Source organism: Crocodylus porosus, unplaced genomic scaffold, assembly GCF_001723895.1.
Source record: "Crocodylus porosus isolate Cpor-Errol unplaced genomic scaffold, CroPor_comp1, whole genome shotgun sequence".
NCBI lineage: Eukaryota > Metazoa > Chordata > Crocodylia > Crocodylidae > Crocodylus > Crocodylus porosus.
In genome coordinates, this window is record NW_017728948.1 from 55,058,812 (window position 1) to 55,073,466 (window position 14,655).

Genomic DNA, 14,655 nt, shown 5'->3' on the forward strand with positions numbered 1-14,655 from the left:
CTGGACACAGTACTCCAGCTGCGGCCTGACCAGTGCTGCATAGAGGGGGAGCAAAACCTCTCTGGACCTGTTAGTGATGCCCCTGTTGATATATGACAGGGTGCAGTTTGCTCAGGCATACAGGGATGAAGTTAAGGAGGCCAAAGTGCAACTGGAGTTGCAGCTAGCAAGGGACATAAAGGGTAACAAGCAGGGTTTCTATAAGCATGTCAGCAATGAGAGGAAAGTAAGAGAAAGCATGGAGTGTGGAAAGTGTTACTAAATGGGGGAGGCAACCTTGTGACCAAGGATGCAGAAAAAAGGCTGAAGTGTTCAATTCCTTCTTCGCCTCAGCCTTCACAGGCAAGGTCAGCTCCCAGATTACTGCAGCAGGCAGCACAGCTTGGGGAAGATGTGAGCAACCCCCAGTGGCGAAAGAACCAATTAGGGACTATTTAAAAAAGCTGGGCGTGTACAAATTTATGGGGCTGGATGGGGTGCACCCAAGGGTGCTGAGAGAGTCGGCTGATGTGATTGCAGAGCCATTGACCATCATCTTTGAAAATTCATTGTGATCAGGAGAGGTCCTGGATGGCTGGAAAAGGGCAAATAGTTCCCTATTTAAGAAAGGGAAGAAGGAATAGTCAGGTTACTACAGACCTTGTAGGCAAGCTAAGAAGTATGGGCTGGATGAATGGACTGTAGGGTGGATAGAAAACTGGCTGGAGCATCAGGGTCAGAAAGTAATAATCAATGGCTCAACACCTAGTTGGCACCCAGTATCAAGTGGAGTGTCCCAGGGGGTAGTCCTGGGGTTGGTTTGTTCAATGTCTTCATCAGTGACCTGGAAGGTGGCATCGAGTGCATCCTCAGCAAGTCTGCAGATGACACCAAACTGTGGGGAATAGCAGATAGGCAGGAGGGTAGGTCTAGGATTCAGAGAGATCTGGACAAATTGGAGGATTGGGCCAAAAGGAATCTCATGGGGTTAATCAAGGATAAGTGTAAAGTCCTGCACTTAGGACAGAACAATCCCATGCAACAGTACAGGCTGGGGGCTGACTGGCTGGGCAGCAGCTCTGCAGAAAAGGACCTGGGGGTTGCAAAGGACAATAAGCTGAATATGAGCCAGCAGTGTGCCTTCATTGCCAAGAAGGCTAATGGCATACCGGGCTGCTTGGTAGGTGTTTTGCCAGTAGATCAAGAGAAGTGATTATTCCCCTCTGTTTAGAACTGGTGAAGCTGCACCTGGAGTACTGTTGTCAGTTTTGGGCCCTCCACTACAGAAAGGATGTGGACAAATTGAAGAGAGTCAAGAGGAGTGAAACAAAAATGGTGAGGGGGCTAGGGGACATGATTTATAAGGAAAGACTGAGGGAAGTGGGCTTATTTAGTCCAGAGAAGAGGAGACTGAGGGGGGATTTAATAACAGCCTTCAACTACCTCAAGGGGGTTTGAAAGAGGATGAAGCTAGACTGTTTTCCATGGTGGCAGATGACAGAACAAGAAGTACCAGTCTCAAGTTTCAGAAAAGGAAGTTTAGATTAGATATTAGGAAGAATTTTCTTACTAGGGCTAGGGACAGACATTTAAAACCCTGAGCCTAAATTGATTCAATCTTTTCAGGTTAGTTTAACTTGGCTAGGCCAGATCAGTTTGTAACCCAGATAGACATCCCTGAAATGCAGGGACATGCCTGCAGTGGCTCAGGCTAGAGGCTGGGGGGTGCTAGAGCAGTCCTTCCTTTGCAGGGCAGAACTGAAGGGAATATGGCCAGGCCGGGCAGACTGCTCCCATTATTCCCCCTGTCATGAGCTGCCACACAGGGAATGTTTATCACCATTAACTCAGTGTTTGTCTACTCAGTACAAAAACAAAGCCTCTCTCCATTAATTAATGGAGCTCTTCTTAAACAGCTCTTCCAAGGAAGGGCATTAAGCTACACATTGATTAGGTCCAAGAAGCCTGTCTGCCTCTGCCCTCTCCCACAGCACAGACCTTAGCCAGCATGTGGTCTGCTAGTTAATGTTGAGGTGTCTGTGTAAGGCAGAGGGGCGGGGGAATAATCACTGCTTAGCAGGGGGAAGTCAGGCAGATGCTCTGTGCCTGTAAGTCTCTGCCAAACTCCAGCCAGGGAACAAAGGAGAGGGGCCAGCCTTGCTGTGGACCACAGAGCCCTGCTCAGCCCAGAGAACATGCTGGGGGTGTATCTGGTTTATCTTAAACCAGCAAGGGGTCTGGGACATACATTGCATGAACCAGGTTGAGCTAAATCAGTTAAGTCTGATACTGCATTCAAACAGGTTTATCTCAAACCTATTTCAGCCATTTTTAAACTGGTTTATGTGCACTGAACATCTCTTCTGTTACAAGTTTAAACTAGCTTCTGATCACTTAAACTGGCTTCTGATCACTTAAACTGTCCCTAGCCCATGAGGGTAGTAAAACACTGGAACAGGTTACCCAGAGAGGTGGTGGAAGCTGCATTCTTGGAAGTTTTCAAAACCCGGCTAGACAAAGCCTTGGCTGGGATGATCTAGTTGGGGATGGTTCTGCTTTGAGCATGGGGTTGGACTAGATGACCTCTTGTCGTCCCTTCCAACTTTAACTTTCTTATGATTCTAGGAAAGCACATAGCATAGTCTAAAGCAAAATGTAAACAAAGCCGATAATAAACATATGTTTGCTCATCAGATCCACTAGGCCTATGTAGTTTCTAGCCTAGTGTTTTCTGTGCCATTCCAGAACCAAATGTCTCTGTCTTCTGACTTTTCTCCAAAACAGAATATTTTGTAAGTAAATTGATGCCCTTGAGCTCTTCTGCTGTGAGCTGCCTGTTTGGTGACACCCGGTACCTTAGCCTGTGTTTCTGTAGTGGCCACCTCAACTGAAAACAGGTTTGAGACCTGCTTGGGCTCATCACATTTTGAAATCAGGCAACACAAAATCTTTTGGGTCTACAGGAAAATGTACTTAACTAATCACATCCAATAATTTTTTATTGTGGCAACTCTGAGTGTTACAAGCCATGAATATTTACATTTTCCATAAACATGGGGACTGAAGAGTTAAACTTTAAGCTCATTAGAGCTTACAAAAAATGAGGCAACAGCTCCATGCCTTCCCAGAGACAAAGCTCAAAACATGGTTTAAGTGATATAGGTGCCTTCTGCAGTCCTTGTGCACTGGGTTAAAATTTGTTCTGCTGTGCATTGACAGAAATTCTGTAGAAAGGAAAACTTGCATAGCCCCTCTTGACTCTGTTTCTAGCAAGTTCATGGTAGCCATGCTGGTTTTGAGGGAATAAAGGAGAGTTAATGGCTGGTTATGTCTTGTGCTAGCCCCTCTGCAAAGGAATAAACTTGGTTCTTTTTTTCTGGTCTCTTTTGCAACACACCTAAATTTCCAGTAATGGAATTAAGTCTCTCAAAGACAGCCCACTGGCTGCTACTACCATGCTCTCTCTGCAGAAAAGAGATTTTTCTAGGTTCCCCAGATTTTGATGTCTGTGAATGTGAAACTAAATGTCACACACAGGTTATAGAATTTGAATTTGGGATTCCTGAAATGAAAGTCTAGCTACATAAACTTTTGTGCTTTGCTTTTGCTATTTCTAGGGAATACAGTGAGAACGTACTGATGCTGAAGCCCCTGATTTGCGTCAAGTGAATTATTTTCTATTTAGTCATCAGATCTCTAATTGAACTAGCAGCATTGTTTCCCTAGATTTTTGTTTTCAAGTGCAGCTGAAATGCAGCCAACAATTGCATAAATCTCATAAAAACATTTGCCTTCACATGCTTTCTACCACCCACAATGGCAGAAATCTTATGAGACCAGCTCATGAGACTTCTATACTGCTGTATCCACTTCTTCATGTTAGATCATGCTTGGAGTGTTACATCAAAATCCTAGTTTAAACCTCATCCAGATCTGAACACCACCAATGCAGTATACAAAATGTGTTTCACTTAATTTTAACAACCTTTTTATTCTGCTACCCTACCACTATATATTTTATTAAAATAAGCTGTAAGGTTTCAAATTAATCATTTTGTATAAATCATGTTCCTTAATGTAGAGTTCCTGTTCAAATATCTCATCAGTTTGGAGTTGTTAATACTGGGGGTACTAGTTTTTCTAGGGCTTGGATAGATGCTTTTTGTGGTACAGTTCTGAGATTGAGATTGAAATCTTTCAGCCAGCAGCATCGGTCAGGGTGTCATTTTATTGTATTTAGTTATCCTTTGTGTAGCATTTGTTTATATTTTGGTAAGCCTCTGATAATCTACTGTTTAAAACATCCAGGTAGCCATAACTAGAGGAGAAGATATTGTTATCTCCAAAGAGGATCTCTGGCTGGGACAGAGTTTATTGCTCAGACCTCTCTGAAGGTCATTGCACCAAATGGCACTGACAATAATTATGTAATGTGAATCCTGAGCACAGACTACTTCTGCAGTTTCTAGAGAAGTCCAGAGCCTGATTAAAAGGAACTTTTTGAAGGGAATAAACTTTTTTGGTACTGCATTCATTAAAGGATTCTGATGATATGCTCTCATCCTTGGACATTTCTATTCCACAACCTGAAAGGAAGCAGACATCAGCCCTACTGGAGGCAGCTTCTCTGCTTCTTTGTCTTATATCCAAACCAAATGGAAAGCAGCAAAAAATGATAAGAAGACTTTGCTTCTTGTTACCATGATTTCAGCCAGGCTTATGCCATCCTCTAAACATTTTGAAAATTACAGTGAGAGTTGGCAGGAATTGCTACTGGGGACCCTATAACCCAGTTCCACTCTTTTTGCAGTCGATTTACTTTCAGCAAGTTTTGAACAAAATTACCACTAACCCTCTGGGTTGTAGAGAACATACAAAAAGATTGTTTGATGTAGTTCAAGGTACTTCATACTTCTCTTCCTCGTCTTTTTGGGGCCCCTCTTATGAGAGGCTATTGCTTGGGGGGAGGAATCTTTCCTTATACTTGAAGCAATAGAAGTTTTTCTTTAACTCAGAGAGAAAGTTTAATTTCAGTTAGTTTGTCTTGAGTCCCCTAAAAAGCAGGAGGTTGGTGTTCCATTATGGACTTGAAAGACTTCAACATCTGTGGCTGCTAGTTCAAGAACATAGTGGGGACTCTGGCATGAGTAATTCTTTCCCTAGATGTTCCAGCCTAGGTTGCAGTTCTTGTATTTTCATACATTGAGTCATCCAGCAAACAGGAAGCACTGAAAGTTCCTAATGGGGTAGTCTCACTTGCAATAGAGCGCACCATATTGGTTTTGTCAGCAGCCATCAGCATCTTTGCAAAATGTCTGGCCAGCAGAGCAGCATGTTTAAGGAAATAAAGCTATTAGTTTATCCAAATTTCAACAACTGGTTGATGCAGGGAAATTCTTCTTAGCAAGGTCACAGACAGTGTACATCACATTTTTCAGCTCTTCACTCCTTGGAATTCAAGATTAGAAAGGGCAAAGCCTTTTTTCAGCCTAGTCAAATATATATATATACTGTATATCTATATATATGCACATGCACATGTGCACATGCATGCACACACATTCGCACTCATCCCATGCCAGTGAAAGCATAGCTACTCAAAAACAGATTGTATGCTATGTCAGATTTCATAAGTGTAACAGGACTTATCTAAGGTTACAGGCCTTGTACACATTTGTGACTCAAGTTTGCTACACTTCAACTTCTTTAGTTGCCAGAGTAGGTGAAATTTCCCCCTCTCCTCCCCACATACACTCTGAAGTCCAAGAAGCAAATGTCACATTGACATATAACGGGTTTACATTTAAAAAGGAATCCTATTATTGCTAACTGGAAATCTAGATCAAGTCTGCAAGGGAATCCCCTTTTCTCCATCTCTTTATGCAAAGACACCAATAAAGGATGCTTCTGTCTTCAATGGGGAGTTCATCCAGACCATCACCAAGGTAAAGGACTGTGGCCCTGGGCAGGGACCAGATTGCATATGATGATTTGGAACGATTCGACTGAAGTATGTTTCATTTCTCCCATACTTCATGGGCATGAGCAATCAGGTGATGATGGACAATACCACAGCAGTGTTTTACATAGTACTGGTGAACTTCTTAAACCTCTGAATGCTGATAGCTGAAACATGAAAGAAGCAGGGGGTGAAAAATTCTGGAAATGCTCTGTTTCCCCTCTCCCTCGGCATCCATACTAAGCCACCAAGTGAAGCAGGCCTATTTCTTGGGCTATGACAGTGGGCCTACAAGGGGGCTACCCTCCCCAGTGGCTAAAGGGTGGTCAGTAAGTGAATCACAGATAATTTATTGGGACAAAAATGACAAAACTGAAATGGGAGTAAAGGTTACAGGGTGCCAAAGGACACTAAGCAGGGAACCCTGGTTGACCAAAGTCAACACTCATTGCTGTTCAAAGGCAACTAAGGAGTCATGTGTGCCACCGAATGAAACTCTGTTTGGATGCTGGGCTAGACAGACCTATGGTTTGACCCAGTATATAGCAATTCTGATATAAACAAATAGGGAAGAGTCAGTTCGACTTCTCAATGTCAATAAATTATCTTCCTGTCAAAAGGAAGATAATTTATCGGTCATCGAGGGGTATATTGTAGCTCTCCGGCTATCAGCATTAAAACACAGACTTGCACTACATGCGGGCAGAATGTCATGAAACATTATTCATAATATAGACATTTAGAAACTCAATATTATCCTCTATAACAAAGAGAAAGTAAGAGCCTTGAAACTTGAAAGATCTGGAGAGGAATTATATGGCAGTGAGGTTTCTGGGAAGAGTGAGTGAAAATGAACTTGAAAACTATCTTTGAAAAGGTATCATTCTTGGTGGTAACGTGTTTTCTAACTGAGGAAAGTTTTGTGAAACAGTCTGTAGAGACACCTTATGAAGATTTTTCTGTACAGAGGCTGCTAAATCTTCAAAAACCGTAAGAATGGTAGTGGCACTGAACAAAGCAGTGACACTTCCTGTGTCAAGTCTTCTTTTTTTTCCTTGGCAAAGACTGGAAAATGAAACCAAAAAAGGGTCTTGATAAAATGATCTGTCAAACTTGAATTCAGAAGGGTTTTGAAAAAAAAGGCTGAAAGTGAGCAAAAAATAGATCCCCTCTGTCCAGCTCGAGTGTTTGGGAATGCACCTTAAAACTGTTTAGAACTAGAACTGGATTGCAATAATGTATACATAATTTTTAAGTGTATTTGAAACCAGATAGAGATTTCATTTAGAGCAGAGGTTGTTTGTTAATCCTGGTTTTATTTACCATTTAGTAACCTTCTAACACGTTTGAGCCACAAAATAAAAACAGGCCACGTGGCGTGGCTCAAAAGAGAGATTGGGAAGTGTACAGTGATCTGTGTTCCCATTATCTGGACTTGTTAGTCAAAAAATAAAGAAAAAGAAAAAGTAACCTTAAGTGCCAACCTTTGAAATTCAACCTGGGCTCTGAGTCTCAGACTGGGCTCTTCCCTTCTCGTATATTCACACCTGAATGAAGATTTTACAAGCCAAGTTAGACATCCACATAAGTTCTTGCAAGCTGTTGTCTTCAAATGGCTAAGGATATGCCTGCATGGCACCATGCAGTGCAATATGATATACAAGCTAGGTCTACTCCATGGTATCAGATACCATCAGATGGTGACAGAACTTTTATGTGGAGCGTGTTTCTGACCATTGTCAATTCAAAGAAAGCCAACCAACAACACCTGCCAGAAGCAAGAAACAGAGGGAGGTGTACCAATGTGTTTACTTGTAATTATACCATACTATGTCAACATTTTGATGAACATTTTTTCAATAAAGAATTTAAATCTGAAAAAAATCCCTGACCTACTAGGAACATGCTCTTCTCTTCTGTGTTATCTTTTTGTAAATCTCCCCTTTTCTGGTATCCAGCAGTGGTGTATAAGCATCTTTTACTGCATGTTGCTAATCTAAATAGTAGGGCTGTGCAAAGCTTTGATCCCTGATTCAATTTGGCAAAGATTTGGCCTGATTCGTTGGCTGAATCTCCAAATCCAAACTAAATCAGAGGACCCTTTAATCTTTCCGAATCGAATCTGAACCTTTCGAATTGATTCAGAGGGATTTGGAAAGATTCAGTGATTCAGACATAGAGACAGCTTTAAATGTTTTTTCTACACACCTCTAGGTAGCAGGGGCTCATGAGTGCTGCGATGCTGGCGTGCATGGAGTGTCCCACAGAAGCACAGGGGGCTCCCCAGCGCACTTGGCAGTAGACCTGGAAGTGGACTAGAACCACTTCCACTCAACTTCCGGGTCCACTGGGGAGCTCCCCTGCACCCCCCCAGCAAGGTGACTGGTGCCTCCTGGGTCTGGGGGAGGCACCTGGGGTCCCCCGGTGGCCAATTGCTGAACCAGGGGCATGAGGAGGGGAGGTCCCAGCAGACCCAGAAGTGGATTAGAAGTATTTCCGGTCCACTTCTGGGTTCACTGCCGAGCATGTGGAGGGCCCCCCACACTCCTGTGGGATGCTCCATGTACCCCAGCATCGCAGCGATCATAAGCCATGCCTGCTACCTCAAGGTATGTAGAAAAAACTTTTAAAGCTGTGTCTCTGTCCGAATCACTGATCCTCCAAATTGGCATCAAATCTTCAGATTCAGCCAAATCAAATCAGGGACAGTGATTCAAATCAACTAATCTAATCACTGTCCTTGATTCCAGCCAAATCCAAATCAAATAGAGGCCCACTTTGCACATCCCTACAAAATAGTATGGAATTATGTAGAAAATGCTGCATACCAGCACTGGTGCTTGGTGAGTTAGCTGTTTGCTGAGTTTTTGTCATCACAGTTACACGTGGGTGGTGATTTAAGAATACCGTGTGGAATGACAGCATGATGAGTAAGAGGCTTCTGGCTATTTAGACAATGGACTGTAGCAATGCAGTTCTGAAGTATACACCTAAGGTGCACTGATGTCCTCTTTCTGTCTGAATGTGAGACTCATCCTTTCCCATTGTACATAATTCAAACTGATGTCTGAATCCAAAATTTTAAATTTACCTTTGGGTATATCATAGCTACAGAACAATCAGCAGGAAATAAGGGATTCACATAATGTTTTTAGTCACAGTTCACATGTGTTATCATCATTTACCATGTATGCTAAGTAGCGTTCATATTCTAACATTATTTCTGAAGTTTTCTATGAAAAAAGAATTATGCCCAGTTTACAGATAGGAGAAAATGAGATAAAGAGATGCAGTGATTTTATTTTCCAAGACTACAAGCAAATCAGAGTTATAATTAAGGACCTTTGGATTCCTTGTCCCCTGATGAAATCATCAGACTATAATTGCATGTAACAATCCACCTCGTACTTGCCTTCCCTGATATGACAGAAATTAGGATTTCAGTGGGCGCAGCTACATGTCACCCTCTGTCACCATAGCAACACGTTACATTGCTGTGCGATGCACTACAGCGATCTAGTGATCATGTGAATCTACACGTGACTGGCAGCTACTTCACCTTAGTGGTACACTAGCAGTGGTGCGATCTCCTGTTTTAGTGCACCACTCCAGTGAAATAGCGACCTAAACTAACTGCGCCGTGCTTCAGAAATCCAAAAGGAAGTACTAAAGCACATCACAGTGTTGCTCCCCAATTGGGTTGCAGAGGGGTGCACGCTCATCAGGTATCTGGACTAACAAAGGCAGGCAGGGAACTCACTCGTGTGGTTTCAAACAAGTTTATTTTCATTTACACTCTGCGTCGGAGGTGCAGGCTGCAGACTTCTTACAAAGATTTTGCTTCGTTTTCCGTTCACTAGTTACCGAGAAGCAGAACTGCTCGTAGGATCCGATACGCTAACCGGGGAAGGGGTACGCCGGGAGTTTTTCATGGCGGAAGGCACGGGGGTGGCCGGTCCCCGTGGTGTGTGGAAGTTGCACACTTGGTGGATTTCGCTAAGTCCTCCCCAAGCGGCGTTAACCACCACTTTTTATACCCATCGCAACCCTGAGGTGCGCTTTCACCCAATCAGCTTCAGGCATTCTATTCATGGCCTGATTTGAAAAGTGCAGCAGTTAAAAAGTGCGGGACTTACTGGCGCGCTCGATGTGTGATGATTCCACGCTGGCTGCACGTGCCCGTTGGCCAGTAGGGCTGTAGGCAGCGATATGCCAACACATAAGGATACTACGTATGGGGCAGTGTGCGGGCGCAGCGGCACAACAATGGACTGGTTTCTTACACACAGTAACAACATTGCCATAGGGGAACATATAGATGCGCTCCCTGATTATTATTTTATAACTGACCAATGAAAATAATGATTCTGCCTAGTGGTTTTTTATGAATGTCAGTTTTGGTTTTACTCTGGGAATTTTCACCGTTAACTTTGCTTCAACTTTCTGATTCAAGCAAATCAAACCTAGAAGTTATTTGAAACCATCCTGGTTTGTCTGGTTTTGCATTTACCTGAAATTATAAATTAAAACTGTGCTTAGGCTTTCTTGAGAGGCCTGAGAACTTTTTGATGGCTACGGACCATGTGTACAGTGTATAATAAAACCAGAGATCAGGTGAGTTCCATTGCATTTGAGTTTTCTCTGTTGGCATGTGGCATGTCTCCAATTCTACTAAGTCTCTTTGGAAACAGGAGATACTTTTCCCCTAAACTAACTTGTGGACTATCTTATTTCAAAATAGGGAAGGAAGAATTTGATTGTTCTGTTTTGAAAAGTTTTTTCTTCAATTAAAGGACATTTTTGCTTTTTTACAAAATATTATTGATCACTTCTGAGATAAATAGTTCCTTTTAATGTCAGTGAACCCTGCCTGGTTATATCTCTTGGGCTTGATCAAATTATTTGTGAGACAGTGGTTCAACAAACAAACATTAAGGAGCATTTCATATATAAAATAGGGAGAATGTATATAGTTAAAAAATATACTGCCAGATCACTGTGCTTCTGACACCATTCTCCCCTCTCCCAGAAAGAGAGAGTGTGAATGAATCACTTGTGACAGATGTTAGCCATGCCGCTGAAGTGAGTTACTGGAACTATTGGAACTACCTAAACCCAGTTATAAGACTGTTACAAATGCCTATGTAGACCAGAATAGGGATCCATAGGGGACCCCTATAGGGAATCATAGATGGAAGGGGAATTACTGTAATAACGAATTATAGGAATCATTTGAGCAGCCTTATAAATTAAATACTGTTTCTGAATTTTATTGCAGGTCCTCCAACTATACTATGGGTACTCGAGCTTTTTCCCATGAGAGTATTTTCATACCTGATGGGCGAGCAGAGAGTGAGCAGGCAATCCAAGCTATGTCACAGGACAACATCTTGGGCAAAGTCAAAACCCTTCAGGTAAGATCCCAGAAGCGTGTAACTATACAGGTGTAAATGTTCAACAGTGTTGTTTTTATGGATAAGGCCTGTTAAAGTCAGTCATTTTCCAAAAAAACTTAAAGATAGATTCTAGTTGAGGATTTAAACTTGTAGTCTGTGGCTCCAGTTCTGGGGGCAAATTCATGCAGGGAGATCCCTCCAACCATGTGGACAGCCGCTGACATAACTGGTCTTTGTGGAGAACATGCATTGGCATTACAGTGTTGGAGCCTAAACAGACAACATAGACCAAAAGAAGGGAAAGAATGGGACACAGCATGAGATTTGTTTTTATTTTGATGTAATTATTTTAGTTCGTTTTTTTATTGGCCCTTGTTCTTGGTAGAGTTTGATTGCTCTTGTACCACAGTGTTCCAGGAAATGTACAAGAGGCAAGGGTTTATTTGTGACATCTTTTATTAGGCCAACTGTATAACTATATAGTTGGGAGAGAGATTGGACAAGCTTCAGGTTTGCAAAAGAAGCCTATACAGTTGGCCCAATAAATTATATCATAAAAAAACACTGCCTCTTGCTTTTAGTCCTATAACTTGTGAACTTTGCTTCTTAGTTTGTTTATATACTTCTCCCCTTTTAAAATAAAATGCATTAGACCTTCTACAGAAGGTAGAAATATTGACTCTCTTCAAGCCCTGATGTCTATGAAATCTATGAAATAAACAAGTCATCATACAAACTTGTGCATGTATTATAAAATCAAATGGAGTACTGCAAGACTCCATTGGAGCAGCCCTCAAAACAGAAAACTAATCAATAAAAAAGAAAAGAATTTTCTAAGGGAAAAAAGCATTTGAATTCTGAGAACACAACAGACTGTGCAACGGCTAAAAAGATTATTGCATTATGAAAATAAAGCCTTGTCAGTGTCATTTTAAAGTTGTACCTCACAATGCAAAAGGAACATAAGAGTAAGAAGACTTCTGCATAGAGACCCCTGAACCGGTTGAGTGGGGGCCAGATTACTACTAGTGATTTAGAGGTGAAACCCCCTATGTTCTGTTACTGATCAATATCCCTCTCCCTCCACCTTCCTTTTCCCATGACCATGCATTTCTGATTAAATAATGAAAGAATCAATAATCATTTGTCTACCAGAGGAAATTTACCACTACAATTATTTACTACAGCAGCAGAACTCCCTGTGTGGACAATTATTCTGGAATCTAGGGACAAATTAAAATGAAAAAAGGCACCTAAGAAGTTACATTGGTATAACATGGATTATAATGGATAACAAACTGCATATACACAGCTGTTATAGATGGTCTAGATCAGGGATTGTCACCCAGGGGTACGCATACCCCTGGGGGTACTTGGACTGGTCCTAAGGGGTACATGTGGACAGACAGGGATGGAGCACCACCGCTGCCCTCACCCCACCCTGGCCCTGCTCCTGGGAGGCGGCAGTGCTCCATCCCTGCCTGCCTGCACGCTGTCCCTGTCTCCCCACTCGGCATCCTGCCGTGCATTCCCCCCACCTCCTCACAGATTTCATAGACACTAGGGCTGGAAGGGACCTCGGAAGATCAAGTCCAGCCCCCTGCCACAGGGGCAGGAGGTCAGCTGGGGTCAAAGGATTCCAGCAAGATAAACATCCAAATGTCTCTTGAAGGAGTCCAGAGTAGGTGCTTGCACCACCTCTATCGGCAGTCTGTTCCAAGCCTTGGGGGCTCAGGCGGTAAAGAAGTTCTTCCTTATGTCCAGCCTGAAATGGTCTTAGAGAAGTTTATGACTGCTTGACCTCATCATCCCTTGGGGGGCTCTGGTGAACAAAAGTTCCCCCAGATTCTGGTGAGTACCCCTGATAATCTTATAGGTGGCCACCAGACCACCCCTGAGCCGACACTTTTCCAGGGTGTAGAGACTCATGGCTCTCAGCCTCTTGTCATAAGGTCTGTTTTCCTGACCTCTGATCATGCGTGTGGCTCTCCTCTGGACTCTCTCAAGCTTCTCCACATCCTTTTTAAATTGTGGAGCCCAGAATTGGATGCAGTACTCCACCTGCGGCTTCACCAAGGCCAAGTACAGCAGGAGGATGACATCCTGGGATTTGCTAGAGAAGCATCTATGGATAAAAGCCAGAGTTTTGCTCTCTTTACCAGCTGCAACATCACATTGGTGGCTCATATTCATCTTGTGGTCAATCATGACCCCAAATTGCATAAGTAATTAAATGAGCATTGCAAACAAATGTAAGAAAATAAATATTTGGATTGACGGAAAAACATCACTAGGCAGTTCTCGTGAGACTTTCCGTCAAGTGAATAGTTCTTTAGCTGAACTCTGCTACAGACTCTGCTATCTCCACCCATTTTTTAAATGACTTCTGTCACTTTTTGGATCCAACTCAGACTCTGAGCCATAGGGATAGTAGTGTTTTTGTAGGGATATTGATACATGGTATGTGCCTAGAATGGGAGCAAAGTTTTGGGTGGAAGAAAGCTGGGGTCCACTCTGGGCCCACCTCTAGTTAAACTGGAAACTTTTCAGTGGCATTTCCTATGCAAACATGAAGAGGGCTTTGAAAAAAGCTGTTGTAATATACCTCAAGTGCAAGCTAACATGCAGAAATCTGATTTTATTTTTATTACTGCAATGATAATTTTATTACTACAACTATGAAACACTATAAATAACAATCTGGTGTAAAAATTTCAGTCACATAACCTCATAGGGTGCATCCAGATGAGTGCAAACGTACCTCCTGCAGCATCTCAGACTCTTTTCAGACGCTGCAAGATGCATGCTGGGACCAAAAAAACATCTGTGCTGCAAATCTGCAGTGCAAGCTCAAAATTTCATACTTAGAGATCCAGGTAACAAAATACACCCTGGGGGAGAAAAAGAAGGGCAGGGCATGGTCCTGGACTGTGCCCTGAGGCAACCAGAGGCTCAGTCCTCCAGGGATGTTCTGGTAGCCAGCCAGAGCTTCTCTGTGGCTGGCCCTTGCCCCAGTACTGCAGCATGCTTCCTGCCTGTGTGGGGCAAGCAGCGATGCAGGCTGCAGGGACCTGGACCCAGGCTTTGTGCCAAATAAGTAGGGGGTGGGGAGGGCTGGGGGAGGGAGAAGGGACCATGGGTGGGGCCCCAGCCAGCCCCAGCCCCCTACTCGCTTCTCCAGGCCCCCCATTGCTCCCCCAGCTTCCCCCTCTCTCCCCCAGCTCCCCAATCTCTCCCCAGCATCTCCTTCCTTCTCCCAGCTCCTCAATCGCTTCCCCAGCTTTCCCCTCCTTCCCCCAGCTCCCCAATCACTTCCCCAGC

At 43.2% G+C, this 14,655-nt stretch overlaps 1 protein-coding gene across 3 annotated transcripts in view; it reads left to right on the forward strand.

Moving 5' to 3' along the window:
- The window catches only part of KIAA1211 (KIAA1211 ortholog), a 74,044-nt gene that overhangs the window by 15,700 nt on the left and 43,689 nt on the right, over positions 1-14,655 (forward strand). For all 3 annotated transcript variants that reach the window (XM_019552831.1, XM_019552828.1, XM_019552829.1), the window contains exon 2: positions 11,217-11,352. In XM_019552831.1, the coding sequence (XP_019408376.1) occupies positions 11,233-11,352 (120 nt within the window). In that variant the 5' untranslated portion in view covers positions 11,217-11,232. The remainder of the gene's footprint in view (positions 1-11,216; positions 11,353-14,655) is intronic.